This window comes from Chiloscyllium punctatum, chromosome 2 (genome assembly GCF_047496795.1).
Source record: "Chiloscyllium punctatum isolate Juve2018m chromosome 2, sChiPun1.3, whole genome shotgun sequence".
Lineage (NCBI taxonomy): Eukaryota > Metazoa > Chordata > Chondrichthyes > Orectolobiformes > Hemiscylliidae > Chiloscyllium > Chiloscyllium punctatum.
This window is the reverse complement of record NC_092740.1, coordinates 70,165,123-70,189,225: the sequence shown is the minus strand read 5'-3', so window position 1 is coordinate 70,189,225 and position 24,103 is coordinate 70,165,123. Positions and strand designations below refer to the sequence as shown.

The 24,103-nt window shown below is 39.3% G+C and overlaps 1 protein-coding gene across 1 annotated transcript in view; it reads left to right on the top strand.

Moving 5' to 3' along the window:
- The window catches only part of tmem232 (transmembrane protein 232), a 132,857-nt gene that overhangs the window by 95,122 nt on the left and 13,632 nt on the right, over nt 1-24,103 (top strand). Inside the window, exons 12-14 of the mRNA XM_072583646.1 lie at nt 8,286-8,464; nt 12,248-12,495; nt 19,142-19,232. Of these exons, the coding sequence (XP_072439747.1) occupies nt 8,286-8,464; nt 12,248-12,495; nt 19,142-19,232 (518 nt within the window). The remainder of the gene's footprint in view (nt 1-8,285; nt 8,465-12,247; nt 12,496-19,141; nt 19,233-24,103) is intronic.

Sequence of the window (24,103 nt, the reverse complement as noted above, 5' to 3'; positions counted from 1 at the left end):
CATGTTTAACTATGACTTTGTATCTGCTAAGCAGGTATTGATGAAAATTTCATAAGCAAAGACATTGGCCAGACAAAAAAACCCTAAAGAACTGTGGATGCAGGAAATTAGCAACAAAGCAGACATTTCTGGAAAAAGCACAGCAGGTCTGGCAGCATCTGTGGAGAGAAAGCAGAGTTAATGTTTTGGATCGAGTAACCTTTCTTCTGAACCCAGACACTCTTTCTCGATCTGCGCATAGTATACTCTCATTTGTTTTCATGCCTTTGACACAATTGCAACTAGTTGTCCTTGTTGCATTGGTATTGGACCTTTCTCACTGGTGGCACACTACAGAGTAGCTTCATCATTTACAATATTATATTTTAGCATGCGGACTACTGTCACTAGTTGCTTATTTTTAATGAATGCTACTTCTTTTAGTGTGTCCCAATATCACTGCATATCCTTGACAGGTATCCTCAAACCAAACCTATTTGCATCCTATTTCCACCTCACAAGGCCATAAGAGTCCTTTGAGTCTGCTCAGCCATTAAATGAGATCATGGCTCATCTGATAACCCTCAACTCTACTTTCTGCTTTCCGCCCCGTAATCCTTGATTCCCTTACTGATTAAAATCTGTCTATATAGTCTCAAACACACTTAATGACACAGCTTCAACAATCCTCTGTAGTCAAGAATTCCACAGATTCACTCTCCTCTGAGAGAAGAAATTCCTCCTCATCTCAGTCTTAAATGTGTGACCCTTATCATTGGATTATGGCTTCTGGTCTTAAACTGTCTCACAAAAGTAATGAACTTTCTAAATCTAACCTGTCAAGTCTCCTAAGAATCTTTCAATCCTTCAGTAAAGTCTCCCCTGATTCTTCTAAACTCCAGTGACTACAGGCCCAGGCAGAGGTGGGTATTGCAGATGCTGGAGATTACAGTCAAGATTAGAGTGATGCTGGAAAAGCACAGCAGGTCAGGCAGATCCGAGGAGCAGGAAAATCAATGTTTTAGGCAAAAGCCCTTCATCAGGGCCTGACTACAGGCCCAACCTACTCAGCTTCTCCTCTTAAAATAGTCCCTCCATATGTGGTGTCATTCTCATGAACCTTTTGTGAATTGCTGCCTATGTCATTATATTTTTCCTTAGATAAGGGGACCAAAACTGTTCACAGTATTCCAGCTGTGGTCTGACTATTTGTATAATTTTAGTGAAAACCCCCCACTTTTATATTCAATTCCCTTTGAAATAAAGGTTAACATTCCTTTTGCATTCTATATTACCATCTGAATTGGATGTTAACTTTTTGTGATTCATGGATGAGGACTCTCAAATCCTCTGTTCTATAGTTTTCTGTATTATTTCTCCATTTAAGTAGTCTTCAGCTCCTTTATTCTTTCTGCCAAAGTGCTCAACCTCACATTTTCCCATGTTATATTTCATTTGCCAAGTTTTTTAGAATTAGAATCCCTACAGTGTGGAAACAGGTTCTTCAGTCCAACAAGTCCACACCGACCCTCCGAATAATAACTCACCCAGACCCTTTACCTTATTCCTCCACATTTAACCCTAACTAATGCACCTAACCTGCACATCCTGAACACTATGGGCAATTTATCAAGGCTAATTCACCTAACCTGCACATCTTTGGATTGTGGGAGGAAACCAGAGCACCCAGAAGAAACCCACGCAGACACGGGGAGAATGTACAAACTCCACACAGTCGCCCGAGGTTGGGTCCCTGGCACTGTGAGGCAGCAGTGCTAACCACTGAGCCACCGTGCCACCCTGTTTAATTTTTGCCCACTTGTTTAATCTGTCATCATCACCTCATACCTTCCCACTTATTTTTGTGTCATTCACAAGCTTGACTATAATGCATTCACTTTCCTCATCATTAAATAAATATTGCAAATAATTATGGCCCCAACCCTGACCCCTGTGGCTCTCCACTAGTTATAGATTGCCATCCTGAAAAGGCCCCCTTTATTCCAAATCTCTGTATTCTATTAGTTAGCCAATCCTATATTATCAAGTAGCCTAATATGTGGTAACTTATCCAACACCTTCTGAAAATCCAAATATATTACATCTAGTACGTCTCCTTTATCAATCCTGCTTGTTTCCTCCTCAAGGAAGTCTCATCTTCAAACTTTTCAGTTCTTATATCTTGCACTTTATTTTCTCAACATATCTCTCCACTCCTATTTGCCTTTCAAATATTCAAGGTCTCCAACAACCCTGGTACCTGAAGAAGACCAAGAAGACAATGATGATGAACACACAATATTACTTGATTTTGCGCTCATTGCCAACAACTCTGATACTGACAATGCATATACCTTAAAGAATGATATAGGGTTAGTATCTGCGCATGTTGAAATATTGGGCACAAATATACTGTAGTCAGACATGGGGACAAGAGCAGCGTAGGAACGAACTCACCAGTGTGGAGATAATATATAAATTCAGCTGCAGAATACTCGATGAGAGCTACACTGGGCATCAGAAAGCCTATCCTCATGTCTAAAACCATGGAGAAATCCAGCACAAATTCAGTTCAGGGCTTTACACAGTGCTTGGAGCCCATACTTTCCAGCATAAAACTAATTTCCAATTCAAAAACCATTCTTGTGGAGCTAACTTTAATGAAGCTTTTGATGGTCAATATTTCTGCTTCTATAGTAACACAAGCAACTCACATCAAAATCTGAATGATGCAGTGCAACGGTGCTGGCATGTATCAGGCAGTTGCGATCATGCACTTTAATACCAATGCAAAAATAGGTTTTCAAGGTGTCATAGCTATATAAATCTGTTCTCTAACTCTGGACATACTGAGCATGAACATCTCAGGATGACAGCAAAAATGGATGTTCCACTTTGCACTTCTGGACGATGCAAATTCAGCTTGTTTCAAAAGCATCAGTTTTGCCTTTTGCACATGTGCTGGCTTCCCCCGTCATTAAGGATGAAGATATTTGTGGAGCCTCCTCATCCTCCTCTAAGTTGTTTAATTGCATGCCACCATTCATGACTTTATATGGCAGATCTGCTCCATTGGTTTTGGATTACTCAGCTCAATCTATTGCTCACTAATTTTGCTGCATGCTGTGCAGGTAGTTTGGCTTTATCACTTCACAAGGTTAACACCTTATATTTATGTATATCCCTGGCACTGCTCCTGCCATGCCCTCCTGAACTCCTCATTGAAGCAGGCTTGACAGTAATAGTAAAGTGAGGAATATGCGAAATCATGACGTTACAGATAGTTGTTGAATATTCAAAGTTTGGGAGAAGATTTATAGCTCGGGTGTTCGTTGTTGTGGTTCTGTTTGCCGAGCTGGGAATTTGTGTTGCAAACGTTTTGTTCCCTGTCTAGGTGACATCCTCAGTGCTTGGGAGCCTCCTGTGAAGCGCTTCTGTGATGTTTCCTCTGGCATTTATAGTGGTTTGTCTCTGTCGCTTCCGGTTGTCAGTTCGAGCTGTCCACTGCAGTGGCCGGTATATTGGGTCCAGGTCGATGTGTTTGTTGATAGAATCTGTGGATGAGTGCCATGCCTCTAGGAATTCCCTGGCTGTTCTCTGTATGAGAGGTCCAAAGCACCTTATTGATGCCAAGTCTTGAATTGCTGATAAATTTCTGCTCCCTTTTCTCTTCTTCTTTTTGCATCTTATCCTCTTTATCCTCTTTTCTATATCCTCCCATCCTCCTCTGTCTTCTAGCAAATAGCCCTGCTCTGAACTGCCTCTTTATATAGAATTATTTGGGAGATACAAGGTAAATTATGATAGAAAATTAGTGCAAAATATATAAAAAAGTTATCAAAAGCTTCTATATGTATAAAAACAGGAAGGGACTAACTGACATGAATGTTGGTCCATTAGAAAATGAAACTGGAAAGTTAATAGTGAGGAACATAGAAATCGCAGAGACACTAAATCAATATTTTCCCTTAGTTTTCATGGTGGAGGACACTAATACCATCCCACCAGTAATAGGGAATGCAAAGATTATAGAAAGAGAGAAAGTACTGAGCAAACTATTAGGATTGAAGGCAATCAAATCCCTAAGTCCTCATGACTACACCTTAGGGTCTTAAAGGAAATGGCAGAAGCGATAGTTGATTCACTGGGTATAAAATTTCAAAACTCCCTGGATGTGGGACTGTTTACAGTGGATTGTAAAAATGCTAAGATAATACCCTTATTCAAAAAAAAAATGGATGGAGGTAGAAATTAGGAATCTATAGACCAGTTAGATTAATGTGTATCGTTGGGAAATTGTTAGAAACCATTATTAAAGGAGTAATAACAGGACATTTGGAAAGTTAAAACACAATCGATCACAGTCAGCATTGTTTTATGAAGGGTAAATCATATTTGACAAATATTTCAGAGTTCTTTGAAGATAAGGCCTTCAGTAAGATGTTCAACAAGGTTCTGAATGGTAGACTGGTTAACAAGATTGGATCACATGGAATACAGGGAGAAGTAGCCTTTTGGATACAAAATTGGTGAAATGGTAGGAGGCAGAGGGTGGTTATGCAGGGTTGCATTTTGGACTAGAGGTCTGTTACCAGATGCTATATATTTATATGATTTTATCGTTCTATGTGATGAGCAAAGTGGATAATGGGGATCCTATTGTTGTAGTAGTTTTGCACTTCCAGATGCATTTGATAAAGTGACACACAAAAGGATAATGCACAAGGTAAGATCACAAGGGAACTGGGGAATATATTAGCTTGGAAGAAGGATTGGCTAACCAACAGAATGCAGAGACTTGGAATAAATGAGTCTTTTTCTGGGTGGCAAGCTGTAACGAATAGAGTGCCACAGTGTTCAGACCTTGATTCTCAACTATTTATAATCTATATTCATGACCTGAATGTAAAGATAGAAGATACTATAGCCAAATTTTTCAGATGACACTAAAAATAGTTGTAATGAAGAAGTAAGAAATTTACAAATGCATATGCATAGGTTTGATGAATTCGCCAAAATTTCAACATACATAAGTATGGGATTATAGAATAGAAAGAATGAACAGAAAGGCAACTTACTACCTAAGTGGAGAGAAACATCAGAGTGCTTCCGTGCAGAGGATCTGGGTGTTCTCCCGCATGAATCACAGAAAACTCATATGCAAGCAAGGCAGAAAATAAGGAAGGCAAATGTAATTTTGGCTAAAGAGACAGAGTATAGAAGTAGAGAAGTGTTGCTGCAAATGCACTAGGTATCTGTGAGACTGTGCCTGGAATTTTGTGAACAGTTTTGGTTCTCTTATTTGAGGAGGGATATAGTTGTATTGGAGGCAGTTTAGAGAAAGTTCACTAGATTGATTCCAGAGGCGAGGACACTTGTTACCACATAGTCTGCTATTACATGCAATACATTATTAGCCAATAACAGTCCCCATAAATAGCTATTCACTCTCATAGCCAGATCATTATCCACTCCTTTGTCCAACTATTCTCTGTTATAAAAATTGAAAGATGGTGAAGAAATATTGAAAGATGTTCTTCTCTCTCTTTGGGCTCTACCCCCACCTATCGTTTACTTGTTACCCCCTCCCCCTCCCCCTCATCGTATCTTCTGCATATAAACGACATTTTCCTAGCCACCATCATTTATGAGGAAGGGTCACTTGACCCAAAACATTAACTCTGATTTTTCTCTGCAGATGTTGCCAGACCTTCAAAGCTTTTCCAGCAATTATTGTTTTTGTTCCAGAGATGAGGGGTTTGTCTTGTAAGAAGAGATTGAGTAGATTAGGCCTATACTCTATAGTGTATAGAAGAATGAGAGGAAATCTAATTAAGATATATAAGATGCTAAAGGTGATTGTCAAAGTAGATATAGAGAAGACGTTTACTCATATAGAGCAATCTAGAATGAGGGGACATAGTTTTAGGATAAGAGATGACAGATTTAAAACAGGGATCAGGAGAAATTATTTCTCTCAAAGAGTCATAAATCTGTGGAATTCACTATCTCAGAGAGAATATTGGTTCACTGAATAAATTTAAGAGGAGATATTCAGATTTTTAATTAGTAATGGGTTGAAGGGTTATTGAGAGTAGGCAAGAAAGTGGAATTGAGGTTGTGGTGATATCAGCCATGATTGTATTGAATGGCAGAGCAGGCTTGATGGGCTGAATTTCTCACTTCTGCTCCTGGTTCTTTTATTCTTATATCACACAGAAACAGGCCATTCAGCCCAACCAAAGTTGGTAAAACAAAGAACTGTGGCTGGTGGAGATCTGAAATAAAAGCAGAAATTGCTGGCAAAACTCAATAGGTCTAGCAGTATATGTGGGAAGAATGCAGAGTTAACGTTTTGAGTTCAGTGACTTTTCATCAAAACTCACCAGACTAGAAATGTTAACTCTGCTTTTTTTCCCCACAGATGCTGCCATACCTGCTGAGATTCACCAGAAAATGTTGATTTTTTTATTCCTGCATCTGTTGGTTTTCATGTTCTACTTGAATATCCACCCACTTGGCCTCTTTTGAATCTATCATTACAAGCATTCTTTTTTCCTTCCCCCCTCATGTTCTGTCGACCTTCCCCTTAAAGATACTTATACTATCCATTTTAACAGCTTCCTGTGGTAGAGAATTCCACGTTCTCACCATTCTTGGATACAGAAATTCCTTCTTTGATTTTTGATGATGTCTCTGCTGAATAACACTACCCCCCCCACCCACCCACTGATCTGGCATCATTTGGATATTACTTCTACTCATTCTCCCAGTCATATCTTATTCCAAGAGGAAGGTCTATTCACACACCCCAGAAGCAGCAGGTTTGTGCAAGTCTTGAGATTAGTAAAACGTATTTCAACAACTGACACATCATCCGCTGTATACTTTTCAAGTTTGAAAATACCTTGGGAAACACCAAAATATCCAGAATTTAGCCATAGCCTAAAACAAAAGTAAGCAACTAACCTGTAATCATTGATGATGCTTTTGAATAATACTGATGAGTGTGTAGTGGGTTGTGGTAGTAGGATTGGAGTCCAGATAGGTTTTTGCTTCTTCGTCCTCAAGACAAATTTTACTTTAAAGGGCCATTATTGGTCCATTGCCATTTGTTTTGTGAAATTGTTTTTCTTTCATTCAAAATCAGTTTCATTTTTTTTCATTTCTAAAATGGGTGTGACACAGCAATGATTGTCCATCCCTTTGTGTGTGCAAAATACACCATTGATTTTGTTGCTGTAGGAAGTGTGATATGCTTTTTAGAATATATCTTTTAATCACTTAGGTATATTAAATTTGCAAATCATTGAAAATTATGAAACATAATTACATTTTGAGTTAACCTCCCTGATAGATTAGTTCCTATTTTATGATTTCATAAATACTCAGTGATAATAAATGGTGCTTATCAACCATAGAAATGTAAGCTTCTTAGTATTCCATAGCTTGCCTAATTGTCAAATTGGAAAAATGAGTTGATGAATATAGAGCACAATCAAGGACAGATTTTCCGCATTTGATCTCTGCTCACTGCCAAATTAGCTGATCTCATCCAGTGCAACTGTAGTCATGCTAAAGTTGGCTTTTATTACTCATGGGCAAGGAGAAAAGGAAAATTTATCTTCTGTTTCCAATGTTGATCACTACTCAATGACTCTTCCTAAAATGCTTATACACAGGATTGAATTCACCATGATTCCCTCTCCTGTAATCAAACAATCTACTGAGTGAGATCACACAGAGCATGTGTAGCATCAGACCCTCTTGTGACAGTCATGTGTCAATAAGAAGAAATTTTTCTTTGTGCCAAATTCCAAGTAGAAAGCAAAATGAGGAAATGATTCAGAGTGATGTCATACCGGTTCAATGATATATTGACCTATATTGAAATCTATGTGAATAATACAACAAAAACAAAATTGCAATATTTGAGGCACTGTGCCATTTGTGGTCTCTGTTAGAAACATGACTTCAAGTTTGAAATTATGGTTTCTTGCAATATAACCTGAATCTCTTCTAAATTCCCTATAGTAACATTCCCTACATTTTCCAACTTATTTTGCTAAAGAGAACTTTTTGTTTATTTTATGGGATTTTGGAGGGCCTCAAATCACTTCACTGTTAGCTACCTTTAAAGTAAAATCGCTAGTGTTATGTAGGTACTATGTATGTCGTAGTCTAACCGATATCAAATAATATGAATGATTAGTTATTAATCTACTTAAGGACTTAAACAGCTAAAAATATTTTCAAATACCCAGTTCAGTTTTATCACAATGTTCCCTTTTTAATTTACTCTATAGATCAGGATAGTAATTGGTGGATTCGTTATGGAGCAGCATACAGTTTAGCAAAATTCTGCCACATTCTTTATGGTGACAAGAACCAAAAGGGGTTGAGGAATGCTGCATGGGATGCTCTCCAAAAACACCAAACGTTGGAGCAGGATACTCAAGTCTTGGGAGCTATTAAAGTAGCTGAGGTAATTTGAGTGTATGTGGGTATGGGAAATTGAAACACAGTTTCCATAGTTTCAGTTGGAACCAAACCTGTTTACTTTAATTTAACAAGATATATATTGCGCTGTCTAATAAGCACTGATATGCTAGAATACACCAAGCTTGTATTATCCTTACCACATTCCACAGGATAATGTAGCATCAAATATGGACACTGAGGGCTTGTGCAGAATTCAACTGGTGGGCTAAGTGAGACCTTAAAAAATGTTTAATAAAACCTAAAACTCACAATGTGGTTTCAGTGCTGAGCAATATGGCTGATCGTCCATTTAGAGAAATGAATATCATATGTCAGCTCATTCAACTATGCTTGCCTTCAGAAGAATTGAAACCAGGCTATTCAAGTTTGTTAAGGTCAGTTAGGTCCTGGCCAATCTGTACCTCAACTACATTTCCTATAAAGCAGTGGCAGAGTGAGAATGTCATTCAAGCAGTGACACCCAAGCCCTGGGTATGGGTACATAATCCACTGCAGCAGCTAGTGGAGTTTAAATTTAATAAATGTACAATTAAAATCTAGTCCCAGTATTGGTCACCATGGAACTATTGTAAATTATCATATAAACCTACCAGCCCAGCTTTACACAAACAGATCTGCCATCCTTTACTGTTCTGTTCTACATGTGACCCCAACCTTATGGCAGTACTTTTGACTTCTAAGTGCCCTCTGAAATGGCTTGGCAAACCATTCAGCTACAAAGTTTAAAAGAAATAACTCTTGATAGACCGCCTGACGTGCCAATAGAAATGGCAACATGCTACCCAGCCTTTCCAAACCTGCATTGTCCTCCCTATCATTTGGTAACTTGAACTAAACTTGAAACAGCAACAATCTGATACACCCATGGTCACAGAATTGCCCTTTATAGACAATGTCCCAGACATCACCGATATCATCTCTGGGTATATCCTATCCCACCGGTAGGACGTCAGAAACAGTGGCACAGAGTTCTCATTGAATCTGGACTCCATGAAACTTCATGGTATCAGGTCAGACATGGTAAAGGACATCTGACAATTACCTCCCTCAATTAATGAATCAATTCTCTTCCATATTGGATGCCACAGAGGATATACTGAGGGTAGCTAGGCCACAGGATGAGCTCTGGGTTAATGTCAATCACTAAGAGTGGCTCAGTAGTGATAGCTTGCTAGAAGAGGTCTGTAGCATGTGATAAGGATACCAATCAGAGGGACAGTATTGGCAGGAGTGATCACCACAGTCCTTATTATTATTGAGGACTTGTGCTTCATAACTAGTCATGCCCCTAGCCAAGCTGTTCCAGTACAGCTACAACACTGACATCTACCTGACAATGTGGGAAATTGCTCAGGTATGTTCTCTCCACAAAAAAAAGGCCAGAGAATTCTAAGCCCCATTAATCCACTCTCAAGCATCAGTAAAGTGATGGAAATTGTTGTTGACAGTCCCATCAAGCAGCAATCAAATATCAATAACCAGTTCATTGATGCTCAGTTTGGGCTATGCCAGAGCCATTTGGTGCAAGAGCTCATTATAGTGTTAGTCTAAACATGGACAATAGAGCTGACCTAGAGTGGTGAGGTGAGAATATGGCATCAAGAAGCCTAGAAAAGGTGATGTCATTGGGATTCGGGGCAAGTCTCCCTACTGATTGGAGTCATATCTGGCACAAAGGAAGATAGTTGTGGTCATGAGAGATCAATCATTTCAGTCCTAGGACATTGCTGCAGGAATTCCTCAGGCTGGTATCCTAGGCTTGTTCATTCTCAGTTGCTTTATCAAAAACATGTGTTACATCATAAAGTCAGAAGCAGTTATTAACTAATGATTGTGTAATATTAAGTACCATCATAAATCCTCAAATACTGAAGGAATTTGCACAATTTGCAGCAAATCTTGGACAACATTCAGATTTGGACTGATAAGTGACAAGTAACATTCACACCACACAAGTGCCAGGCAACGACCATCTCAAACAAGAGACAATCAAACCATTCTAATTTTTACTCATTCATGGAATATGTGCATTGTTGGCTAGACCAGCAGTTATTACCCAAAACTAATTGCTCAGAAGGCTGTTAGGAGTCATCCACACTGCTATGGATTTGGAGTTATATTAGACCAGATCAGGTAACTATGGCAGATTTCCTTCCCTAAAGGGTATTAGCGAAGCAGAGGGTTTTTACAACTTTCAACAGCTCACATTTAATTCCACATTTTATTGAATTCAAAGTTCACCATCTGCGATCTGCTATTTTTTAATCACCTGTATGTGAATATTATATTTGTTGCCCGTCCTTAGTTGCCCTTAAGAAGGCAGTGGTGAGCTGCCTTCTTGAATTGCTGCAGTCCATGTTGTAAGTATATTACAATGCTCTTTGGCAGGGAATTCCAGGATTTTGACCCAGCAACACTGAAGAAACTGCAATATATTTCCAAGTCAGGATAGTGTGTGGCTTGGAGGGGGAATTGCAGGTGATAGTTCTCCCATGTAACTGCTGCCTTTGTCCTTCTAGTTAGAAATGGCTGTGGGTTTAGAAAGTGCTTCTAAGGAACTACTGCTTTTGATAGTCAGTGACAGAGAGAGTGGATGTTTGTGAAAATGATGCCAATCAAGTGGGTTGCTTTAACTTGGATGATTTCAAGACTTGTGAGTGTAGTTACCTGCATTCATCCAGGTAAGTGGGCAGTATTCCATCGCGGTCCTGACTTCTACCTTGTGGACGGCAGACCAGCTGCAACTTCCCTTCCAGATAACACACCATTCTGAGGTGGAACAATGTTGCCATTCCTTCACTGTTGGTGGTCCAAAACTTACATTTATATCACACCTTTTACAACCTCAGATGTTACTAAGCATTTCACAGCCAATGAAGTCATATTCAAACATATTTATTGCTATGGTTTACACAGAAATCTTGCAAATAAATAACAAGGAGTTAAATTCCTAGATAATCTGTTTTGCTGAGGTTGATTGAAGGATAACTATCACTCAATGCAATGGGAAAATTGTTTTGCCTTTCACAGTTTGCCATGAGAACCTCATGGTTACCTGACATGACAAGCACGTCTTCAATATAACATCTGAATTGAAGCTATAACCTTCTTCCTCAGAGTGTTTCCATTGAGTTGTCCCCTAAAAGATGAGTAGAACAGGACTACAATAAAAGACCACAAAATCTGCTCTGTTTTCTAGTCTCTGATTTGTGTTAGTACTGGATTTCCAAAGAGGTTCACCACATCTGCCAAATTCCTAATGGCGAAGCTGTAAAAAACTGGGGAAGTAAATAATGATTGACAATATATTTCATTTCAAACTTATTTCCCAGTGTTACTAACATGTAACTGATGAATGAATATAACTTATCCAGGCTAGGGAAGGTGATGGCCTAGTGGTATTATCACTGTAGTATTAATCCAGAGATCCAAGTAATGTTCTGGGTACCTGGGTTTGAATCCTGTCACGGCAGATGGGGAATTTGAATAAAAATCTGGAATTAAGAATCTAATGATGACCATGAATCCATTGCTGATTGTTGGAAAAGCCCGACAGATTCACCAAAGTCATTTAGGGAAGGAAACTGCCATCCTTAAATGGTTTAGCTATATGTGACTCAAATGTGACTGACTCTTAACTGCCCTCTGGGCAATTAGGGATGGCAATAAATGCTGGCCTAGCTAGTGGTGTCCTCATCCTGTGAATTAATTTTTTTTAAAAAGCTACACTTGATTAGTATTGTTCATCTTTCTTTAAATTTCCTAGGCAGAGTTAAATGGCCCAATAAATCCTTTCATCAGTGGAAGCTCTAAAACATCAACATCTCTCAGGAACTCAGTAGCAGTTCATTTTCTGGGTTGGCGAATAGCTAGCGTTCTGTCTCAGCTTTGCCTGCCTCCTGTGGTACCTTATACCATTTTCCCTCGGATGTTGCCGCAACGGCCAATTCGTTCAAGGTCTCCACTGCCGAAACAAGTGAACATAGAAAAGAAAGTGGCACGTCTTTCGCTCAGGTAAGAGTAAATTTAACATTGTATTCCATGGGCAGAATCTGATAGGGGCCTGAATAATATGGACCATGGTAAGAAATGCAGCAGACTCATGTGAAAAATCCAACAAGGCCAAATCGACATTGCCAGACACTGAGCCAAGATTCACAATTGGCAGCAGTGAGTGACCTATTAAGAGGGATTATTGCTTGCTCATAATCTTATTAAGTGCAGATTTAACTTTATTAAAATGCAGCTCCCTTTCTTATCACCTGCTGTGAGTGAACTACACTCAGGATTCTTGACATGGAAGTCAAAAGAGGAATTGCTGACTTCAGCTCATTACTGACTCAGTTACCTCAGTTATTGGACACCAGGAACGAAAACCTCAGGACATGGTCCATGGGCACTTGCTACATTCACTCTATATTCACAGGCAATGGCATCAGCCATGTCAGCCTCTTGAAACCCCTCATGCCACATCTCTAACCCACTGACAGTACACTTCTACACTTCAGTGCTGCGCTTCGTGGTGCAATGGAAACTATCATTGTAATTCTCCAGCATGGACACTTTGTGCATGGGGACAACCAATCAACTCATAGTCTGGGGCTAGACTGCATTTCTATCCTGTTTTCTTGCTGTCATAGTGCTTGCTGATTTTGAGACTACCTGGATGCTCTCAGCATCCCTACTTTGCCTGACCTTTTTTATGCCTTAGCCCTCAGGCAGAAACACTAGGATGACTGATGTATTTATTGCTTGCCCTTTATCGATGACACAAAGTCAGGGAGTTTGTCATATTTGTCAGCAGTCCTAGCTTGCTTGCCTTCATTGCTTAGATCATTAAGTATAGGAGTCAGGACATCAAGCGGTTGTCCAGGACGTTGGTGAGGCCACTTTTGGAATATTGTGTACAGTTCTGGTTGCCCTGTTATAGGAAGGAAATTATTAAATTGGAGAGGGTTCAGAAAAAAGATATTTCCAGGACTGGAGGGTTTGAATTATAAGGATAGGCTGGAAGGGTTGGGACTTTTTTTTTCAGTGGAGTGTAGGAGGATGAAGGATGACATTATAGATGTTTATAAACCTGTGAGAGGCATAGAAAAGGTGAATACCGTAGGGGAGTTCAAAGCTGGAGGGCATTTTTTAAGGTGAGAGGAAAAAGATTTAAAAGAACCTTGAGGGGCAACTTGTTCACATAGTGGGTGGTTTGTATGTGAAGTGAACTGCCAAAGGAAGTGGTAGATGCAGGTACAGTTACAACATTTAAAAGACATTTGGACAGGTACATAAATAAGAAAGGTTTAGAGTGATTTGGGCCAAATACAGGTAAATGGGAGTAGTTTAGTTTGGGAAAATTGGGAAGCATTTGAGGTGGACCAAAGGATCTCTTTCCATACTGTATGACTCCATCACTCGATAAGGCAGATAACCTTCAGTCAGGAGGTGCTGGCACAATACGTCACGGGTAGCCTCAGATACCAGTCCAGAGGATTAGACATGGTTAGTCAGGCACTAGCAGCAATAAAAACAATGAATGCAGATGCTGGAATCCAGATTCTGGATTAGAGGTGCTGGAAAAGCACAGCAGTTCAGGCAGCATCCGAGGAGCAGTAAAATTGACGTTTCGGGCAAAAGCCCTTCACCAGTGGTCAAAGTCAAGATTATCTCTTCATAAGGGGTGAGGAGTCATATGTTAGGCCGTCCACCACCCATCTTGACACTTTCTGCTCCATATTGACTGGGACTCAAGTAGAGAGAATCCCTACAGTGTGGAAACAGGTCATTTGGCCCAACTAGTCCACACTGACCCTCTGATGAGTAACCCTCCCAGACCCATTCCCTTACCTATTACTCATTCTACATTTACCCCTGACTTATGCGCCTAAATTACACATCCCTGAACACTATGGGAAATTTAGCATGGCCAAATCACCTAAACTAGGCAAAAGTGTGGACTGCTGATGCTGGAAATCAGAATCTAGATTAGAGTGATGAGAGTGGTGCTGGAAAAGCACAGCTGGTCAGGAAGCGTTCGAGGAGCAGGAAAATCAATGTTTCGGGCAAAAGCCCTTCATCAGTTCTTTTGCCCGAAACGTCGATTTTCCTGCTCCTCAGATGCTGCCTGACTGGTTGTGCTTTTCCAGCACCACTCTAATTCAGAATTCACCTAAACTGCACATCTTTGGACTCCCTTAGTACCAGGGGCTGAGATGGTGCAGAATTTGTTAGGTACCTCCAGGAGGGCTTTTTTGAAATAAAGTGTAGATAGTCCAATTAGGGAAGGGGGCCAATAGACCATACTCAATCTTGTATCAGGAAATTAACCTGACCAGGTGATCGAAGTTTCACTGGGGGATGGGAGACGGGGGTGCATTTTGGGAACAGTGATCATAATTCTGTAAGTTTGAGATAGTTAAGGATAAGGGTAAGACTAGTCCTCAGATGAAAATGCTAAATTGGAAGGCAAATTACAAATGCATTAGGCAGGAGCTGGGAAAAATAGATTGGGGTGGCTGTCTTTGAGATAAATCCACATCTGATTTGGGAGTCCTATAAAGCCCAGTTGATCAAAATTCAGGACAATCATGTTTCTGTGAGAATAAAGGATAAGGATGGCAACATTTGGGGATCCTTGATAACAAGAGATATTGAAAGTTTAGTCAAAATGAGAAAGGTAGCATATGTAAGGTTTAGGAAACAGAAATCAGACAAGGCTCTTGATGGTGCAAGCAGGAAAGAACTTAAACAAAGAATTAGAGGGCCTAAAGGGGCCATGAGATGTCCTTGGCAAGTAGGGAGAATCCCAAGGCATTTTATACATACATTAAGAGCAAGAGCATATCTATGGAAAGGGGAGGTCCAATCAAGGACAAAGGGTGGTATTCATGGGTGGAGCCAGATGAAATGGATGAGGTCCTGAATGAGTACTTGGAGTTGGTATTCACCAAGGAGAAGCACATAGATGATGGTTAGATTAGGGAGAAGTATTTTGATATTCTAGGGCATGTTGATATTAAGAAGGAGGAGGTATTGTGTCTTGAAAAGTATTAAGTTAGATAAGTCCCCAGGTCCTGATGGAATCTATTCCAGGATATTGAAGGAGGCAAGGGAGGAGATTACTGGGGCCTTGACAGAGATCTTTGTATTCTCTTTTGTCACAGGCAGGATACCAGAAAGCTGGAGGATAGTCAATAACAGGGATTATCCAGGAAATTATAGGCCAGTAAGCCTTACATTAGTGGTAGCGAAATTATTGGAGAAGACTCTTAGAGACAGAATTTACTTGAATTTGGAAAACAATAGACTTTTTAGTGATATTCAATTTAGCTTTATGCTGTAGAAGTCTTGTCTCACAATTTGATTGAGCTTTTTAAGGAAGTGACGAAGATGATTGATAAGGGTAGGGCAGTGGATGTTGTCTACATGAACTTCACTAAAACATTTGACAAGGTCCCTCATGGTAGACTGGTCTAGAAGATTAAGTCACTCTTTGGCATGGTGAGATGATAAGTTTGAGACATAATTGTCTTGATCATAGAAAACAGAGAGTAGTTATGGAAGCATGCTTTTCTAACTGGAGGTCTGTGACCAGTGGTCTTCTGCAAAGATTAGTCCTGGGACCTCTACTGTTTGTAATATATATATATAGATGATTTTATTAGTAAGTTTGCAGATGACACAGAAATTGGTGGAGTTGTGTATGGTGAGGAAAATTGTTAAATAATACAGCATAACATAGAACTGCTGGAAAGGTGGCCAGAGAAATGGTAGATGGAGATTAATTTGGGCTAGTGTGAAATAATTCTTTTTGGGAGGTCAGCTGCAAAAGGAAAATATACAGTAAATTACAGGATCCTTAGGAGCATTGATATACAGAGGGATCATCTTGGGATCCAAATTCGCAGCTCCCTATAAGTGCCAACACAAGTGGATAGGGTGGTAAAGAAAACATACAGCATGCTTGTCTTCATCAGCTAGGACACTGAGTATAAAAGTTGGCAAGTCATGTTGCAGCTGTATAAAACTTTTGTGTGCATTTCTGGTTGGCACACTATAGGAATGATGTGGAAGCTTTGGAGAGGGTGCAAAAAAGATTTACCAAGATGCTTCCTGGATTGGAGTGTGTTAGCTGTAAGAAAAGGTTGAACAAACTTAGATTGTTTTTGCTAGAGCATTGGAGGCTGAAGGGTGACCTGACAGAAGTGTATAAAATTGTGAGAGGCATGGATAGGGTGATTAGTCTGAATCTTTTTGCCCAGGGTGGATGTGTCAATACCAGGGGCATAGTTTTAGGATTAAAAGGGGTAAGTTTAACGGAGATGTGCAAGACAAGTTTTTTTTACACAGAAGGAGGTAGGTGCCTAAAATGTGCTGCCAGGGAGATGGTAGAAGCAGATACAATACCAATGTTTCAGAGACATTCAGACAGACACATGAACAGGCACAGAATATAAAGGATATGGATCATGTGCTGGTAGATAGGTTTACTTTAGAATGGTATTATGATGGATAAGGAACTGTTCCTGTGCTATGCTGTTTTATGTTCTATGTTCTGTTATGGGATATTTTCCTCCTAGAGAATAGAGCATAAAATAGTGCAGAGGTGGGGTGTCCACTACCCGTGCAACCAGCAGTGGAGCTGAAATGTTGATTCTGCTTTGTCTCCACAGATGCTACCAGACCTGCTGAGTTTCTTCAGCAATTTCTGTTTTCGTTTCACTCTTTGGCAAGTTGCTCTAGCTGAAAAGGGTGAATTGAATGTCAGTGAGCAATGACCTCTAAATGTACCTAATAGAGTTTCGTCAGTTTTGTTAGTTTTAGAGTTGGGGTTGTGAACAAATTAGACTACACTTTTATTTTATTGCTTTACAACTCAAATAAATAGAAAGAAAGCATTAAAAAGACAACAATGAAAAAAAGAAATGCTGTAAGTAGCAAAGTTATAAATATTTGCAAAGAAAAAAGTGAGTTTAATGGCTAATTATTGGCACTAAGCTAAAGTCAAAGGGTCTACAGTTGAATCATAAACCCAACTTTTGACCTAACAGATGTCTATGTCACTATTGTTTTGCTTAAATATGTCAAAAGAAGGTGAAGTGAGGGTTAGGGTCTGCCATCGATGTGATATACATTTCTCAATATGAGCAATGAGAGCTGGACAGGTTCGTGATCCCTCCATTAGGCATGGCCAAGCATGTATATGGCAGATTCTGGAGATAATTAATTCTGGTTTTGTGTTTTGTTACCTCCAAGAATTCTGTGCTGTATTCTCCTGAAATGCTTTCTACATTGGCATGTCCATTGGCTACAAGTTTGCAGTACATTTTTGATAGAGTGATGTCCAGTAGCCATCTTATTATAGGTGTACAATCAGGAGTCTGTTCTAGAACCTCAGTGTTCATATTCCAGCTAATGGTCTCCGGATCTTTATAGGATCTTTAAAGGAAATACCCTGGATAACCCAAAGGCAATCCACAAATATTCAGGCAATAAATTATCTGCCATTTACCTGTTCCCAGTTATAAATAATCTAGTCACATCTATCAATAGACCCACACTCACTTTAACTTCTCTCTCTCTCTCTCATTTTTTATACCTATACCAATTGCCTTCTCACAATGGCCTGCTCTCCAATATGCTTCAGAGTGATGCTGACTTGGTTAACTCCTACCAGTGTTGTGTCATTCAGTTCTGTCTAGAATGTTTGTCCATAGTTATAATGATTTAAAATTGAGTAATGGATAGATACTGCTCCATTAGTTGCCATGTTTATTTTAAATAAGTTTTCATGAAGAACAAATTTGACATCTGTTCTTTTGACAGATGTTTTGTTATTTCCAAATAAGCAAGAAATATGATTTTTATAAGTCCGGATACATAGCAACTGAAGTGTTGCTCTTCTTCACCCCTTTTCTTATGATCAGCTTTCAAAATATACTAACATTATCAGTGAGTGAGTCACAATGATAATCTAAAGTAGCCCTTAACAAATTGATCCACTGCAATATTTCATAGGACTAACTAAAGTAGTTATGTGGATGAAATGAACAGAAGAATTAGTTATAATCTTCATACTTGCTACATTATGTGAATAAGAAGTTGTTGAATAAATTGGATAAATATTTATCTGCTCAGGTGACTAGTTTAAGATACTTTATAATTTCCATTGTAGCATTCTAAATTTGTACTTGTCTCATATAACTGGGTTGAGTGCATTTAAATGTGTAAACTAGTATTAAATGCAACTAAACCTTAATTGTTTAAAGTTACGTAAAATGCAATGTATTTCCTGAATCACCATGCACAGTACTCACTTATATATTTCTGGGCTATTTTTATTTCAAATGAAGCTTTTTAATAGTGCAAAGAATGAATCAGAGTGAGCAGTTTAACTTGGTAGCAGCTACTTGCAGGGAATTCAATCCTAAAGTGACACATAAAACACAATAACATGTTGCAACATGATGGTGGAAATCAGATCAACCCTTCTCTGTTTTGTAAATGTTTGTAGATTTAGTTAAATGCCATTTCCTTAGGCAATGCTCACAGTAAAAACAAGATTTCCCCCTCACCTTATAGTGCTGAATATAATATACTCTTTGATTCTTCTCGATTCCTTTTGAGATTAAGTTGACCTAATTATGCATATCGTATTTTATTTCAGACAAGAAATAACATTAGCACAAGATTATGAATTATTGCCTGATTTTAACACTCGAACAAATTTCAATCTGCGGAGAATAGTGGAAGATCAGGTAATTTACTTTGCCAGTAAAACTCATTGAGGGTAATTATAAGTTACATTGGTATTCATTTTGCTTCTAAGAAGCTGCATATTTTAATTGAATCTTATCAGTTCAGTTTTTAAAAATGTCATTTGTTGGACCAACACAGTGCTGTGCTAATTGCTGCAATGTTATTCTTTGTAAGAAGACCAAAATGTTTGTACCTGAATGATTACAACATCAGCAAATGATTTACACAGATCTTGGAATGAAATGCTCCAAGGTTACTAAGGAAATATTGTACCATGCCATCAATCAACAATTGAGAACAATAAATTGATGAAAGTACATTTATATTGCAATATTTATACTCATGAAAAATTCATGATGCTTTCAATTATTTTCTTTGACATTCTTGACTAACAATAATCTTTCAACATTGAAACTTAAATTGACTCACAATCCGCAACTCTTTTGAGGAATGTGTTCCAGATTTCTCTCTTTCCATGTAATTAACAGTTATTTTGTCAAGTTTAACCTGTCTGCAGTGTGTGACTCAGTTGACTTCACTGCCCTCCTCAGTTGTCTTTCCTCCATTGTCCAGTTTGGTGGGACTGTATGTGCCTGTCCCAATATGATTTAATAATAACAAGGGAATTACTTGCTGTGCAATAGTTTGCTGATGGCACTGACAACATGGGGTCCATTTCTGCACCATAACCTCTTGGATTCCCCAAAATTCTTACTCTCCTCCTATTTCTCAGCTAACCTTGGCAACGTAATCCAAAAATACTTCAGGTTTCATATGGCAACATCCACTTCTGTCTCAGTACCAGTTCTCTCAACCTCATTTAAATCATTTCATTCTAAGTTACCAGGATGCTCGTCTGACATGCTGCACAAAAGCAAAACACTTGGATGATGGAAATCTGAAATAGAATAAGAAAATGCTGGAAATACTTGGTAGGTCTGACAGTATCTGTGTCTAGATTAGAGTGGTGCTAGAAAAGCACAGCAGGTCAGGCAGCATTCGAGGAGCGAGAAAATCGATGTTTCAGGCAAAAGCCCTTCATCAGGAATATCTGTGGAGAGAGGAGCAAAATTAATATTACAGGTTGATGATCTATTGACATGATCCACATGATCTGACAAATGGTCATTGACCTAAAACATTATCCCTTTTTCTCTCTGCATAGACGCTGCCAGATCTGCTGAGCATTTCCAGCATTTTCTGATCTTATATCCAAGAGCCAGCACTAGATAAGCAGAAAATTCCTCCTAGTGAAATTTGGAAAGTCATCAGTCATTGTCTGTGTTCCCTAGTCATTGATTCCATCCGTCTCTGTAAAAACTATCTGTGGCTCAACCAGACAATTGTCAACCTTGGTCCTGTGTTTGATCCCTTCAAAGCACATACCTACACTGTCATGAATGCTACTGATTTCAACTTCCCTAACAGTACCAACACTGCCCTTGCCATAACTGTATGCTGCTGACACCTTCATTCATTCATTACAATAATGAATTTTGTAAGATGTTATATTTTGGGACTTTACCTATTGTTTAGGGTAAAATTAAGGAATTAAGAATGAAAGTAACAGGAGGAGGAATAGATATTCAGCCTATATTTCCACCACCTGAGCGAAAGATAGGGACAGTTAGACCTGCGACTTAAGCAAAAAGATGTTGGTCTCATAGCTGTCCACGCAATACACAAGTGACAATTTACATTTAGGTTGAAGAGACTGAGTTTGTGAGGATTTAAACAAAATTAGAAGATTTGAATGGTTTAATTACAGGGGAGAATCCCCAATTTATCTTTGCTGTGAAATAGTTGTCTCTTGCAGTATCACCTAGAAAGATCTGGTGGTCTTTCTGACTGGTGGGGGAAGAGAGTTAATCATCCCTGAAGGCACCTGTACCAACACACAATACACAGACAACCAAGTCCCTGACCTGCCCCCTAACCAAACATAAATCCATATCATTTTCTCCAAGTTTCCAATTCCAGACTCTCATTTATTCTTCTTGTGACGTAGCTTTTGGAAGTCCATTTAGACAGCAACCAATTTCTTACTCGTGCTTGTAATAATTTCCTTATAAAATTGAATGAGATTAATAAGAAATGACTTGCCCACATAAATCCATACTGATGCTCTTTGATCAGTTAATTCTTGTCCCAATGTTCGATCATTTTGTTGAAGAAAGCTGGAGTTCTATTATTCATAATTTCAAAAGGACATGTAACCTCTCAGTAAAATAAATATTTAATATTGCATTTGATGTTATTTTTAAAAAGGTATCTTCCAAATATCACAAGTGAACTATGATATATAGCCATTCTTCTGAAGTATTTGCAAGTGTCATTTTAAAAAAAACCTTTTCTGATCAACTTATTCAGAGATGTTAATGCATTTCTCTGTAATGTGTGGGGTTTTAGTAATGTACATTTTTAATAATATATATTTTACTTACAGCTAACCAACAACTTACTTTTTTCTCAACACGTACATGTTCTAAAAGCTGCAGATATGAACCAGCAAAGCTAAATAGATAAGTTATAGAGTCATAGAGTCATAGACATGCACAGCATAGAAGCAGACCCTGTGGTCCAACCCATCCATGCCAACCAGATATCCTAACCTAATCCAGTCCCATTTGCCAGAATCTGGCCCATATCCCTCTAAACCCTTCCTTTTCATATACCCATCCAGATACCTTTTAAATGCTGTAATTGTACTAGCCTCTACCACATCCTCTGGCAGCTCATTCTATGTACGCACCACCCTCTGTGTGAAAACGTTGCCCTTTAGGTATCTTTTATATCTTTCCCTGCTCACCCTAAACCTTTGTCCTCTTGTGATGGACTCCCCCACCCCACAGAAAGGACTTTGTCTATTTATCCTATCCATGCCCTTCATGATTTTATAAATCTCTATAAGTTCACCCCTCAGTCTCTGACACTCCAGGGAAAACAATGCCAGCCTATTCAGCCTCTCCCTGTAGCTCAAATCGTCCAACCCGGCAACATCCTTGTAAATCTTTTCTGAACCCTTTCAAGTTTCACAGCATCCTTCTGATAGGAAGAAGACTAGAATTGCACGCAATATTCCAAAAGCAGCCTAAGTAATGTCCTGTACAGCTGCAATGTGACTTCTCAACTCCTGTACTCAATACTCTGACCAATAAAGGAAAGCATACCAAATGCCTTCATCACTATCCTATCTACCTACAACTCTATTTTCAAGGAACTATGAACCTGCACTCCAAAGTCTCTTTGTTCAGCAACACTCCCTAGGACCTTACCATTAAGTGTATAAGTCCTGCTAAGATTTGCTTTTCCAAAATGCAGTACCTCACATTTATCTAAGTTAAACTCCATCTGCCACTCCTCAGCCCGTTGGCCCATCTGATTAAGATCCCGTTGTACACTGAGGTATCCTTCTTTGCTGTCCTCTACACTCCAATTTTGGTGTCATCTGAAAACTTACTGACTATACCTCCTATGTTCAGATCCAAATCATTTATATCAATGACAAAAAGCAATGGACCCAGATTGTAGCACACCGCTGGTCACAGGCCTCCAGTCTGAAAAATAACTCTCCACCACCATCCTCTGTCATCTACTTTGAGCCAGTTCTGTATCCAAATGGCTGTTCTCCCTGTATTCCATGAGATCAAACCTTGCTAACCACTCTTCCATGAGGAACTTTGTTGAACGCCTTACTGAAGTCCATATAGATCGTGTCTACCACTCTGCCTTCATCAATCCTCTTTGATACTTGTTCAAAAAACTCAATCAAGTTCATGAGAAATGAGTTCCCACACACAAAGCCCAATAATATTCCTTTAACATGTTTTATAATCCTTAACTTTGGATTATAACTCATGTTTAGAGTTAGCACTGCTACATCACAGTGCTAGGGACCCAGGTTTGAATCCACCCTTGGACAACTGTCTGTATCGAGTTTGCAAGTTCTCCCGTGTCTATGTGGGTTTCCTCCAGAGACACGGTTACAGGATGGTCTCAACTGGGAGTTAAATATCCAGGGATATCCGACTATTTGAAAGAACAGACAGGAAGGTAACGGAGGTGGTGATTAGACTAGATTAGATTAGATTAGATTAGATTACTTACAATATGGAAACAGGCCCTTTGGCCCAACAAGTCCACACCGACCCTCTGAAGAGCAACCCACCCAGACCATTTACCCCTTCACCTAAAACTACGGGCAATTTAGCATGGCCAATTCACCTAACCTGCACATTTTTGGACTATGGATGGAAACCGGAGCACCTGGAGGAAATCCACGCAGACACAGGGAGAATATGCAAACTCCACACAGACGGTTGCCTGAGGCGGGAATTGAACCGGTCTCTGGCACTGTGAGACAGTAGTGCTGACCACTGTGCCACCCACTATTCAAGGACAACATCAAGGAGGTGCTGAGAGTTGATAGAGGTTCTAAGGACAATAAGGTTGAATCCATTTGGGTGAAAATTAGAAATTCTAAGAAAAAAAGTCAGATAGGTGTAGTCTACAGGACAGCAAATAATAACATCACACGGGGGCGGGCAAGAAACAAAGAAATAACCAATGCCTGTAAAAATGGTATGGCAATTATCATGGGGGATTTTAATCTACATGTCAATCAGTGGGACCAGTTTGGACAGGGTAGTGTTGGGGAGGAGGTTGTTGGGTGTACCCATGCTAGTTTTCTTGAAGATTATGTAATGGCACTGATGAGGGAGCAAGCTATCCTAGATCTTGTCCTGTGTAATGAGACAGGAATACATAATGACCTCATAGTTAGGAATCCTTTTGGAAGGAGCGATCACAGTATGGTTGAATTTAGAATACAGATGGAGAGTGTGAAGATACTGTGCTTAAACAAGGGAGA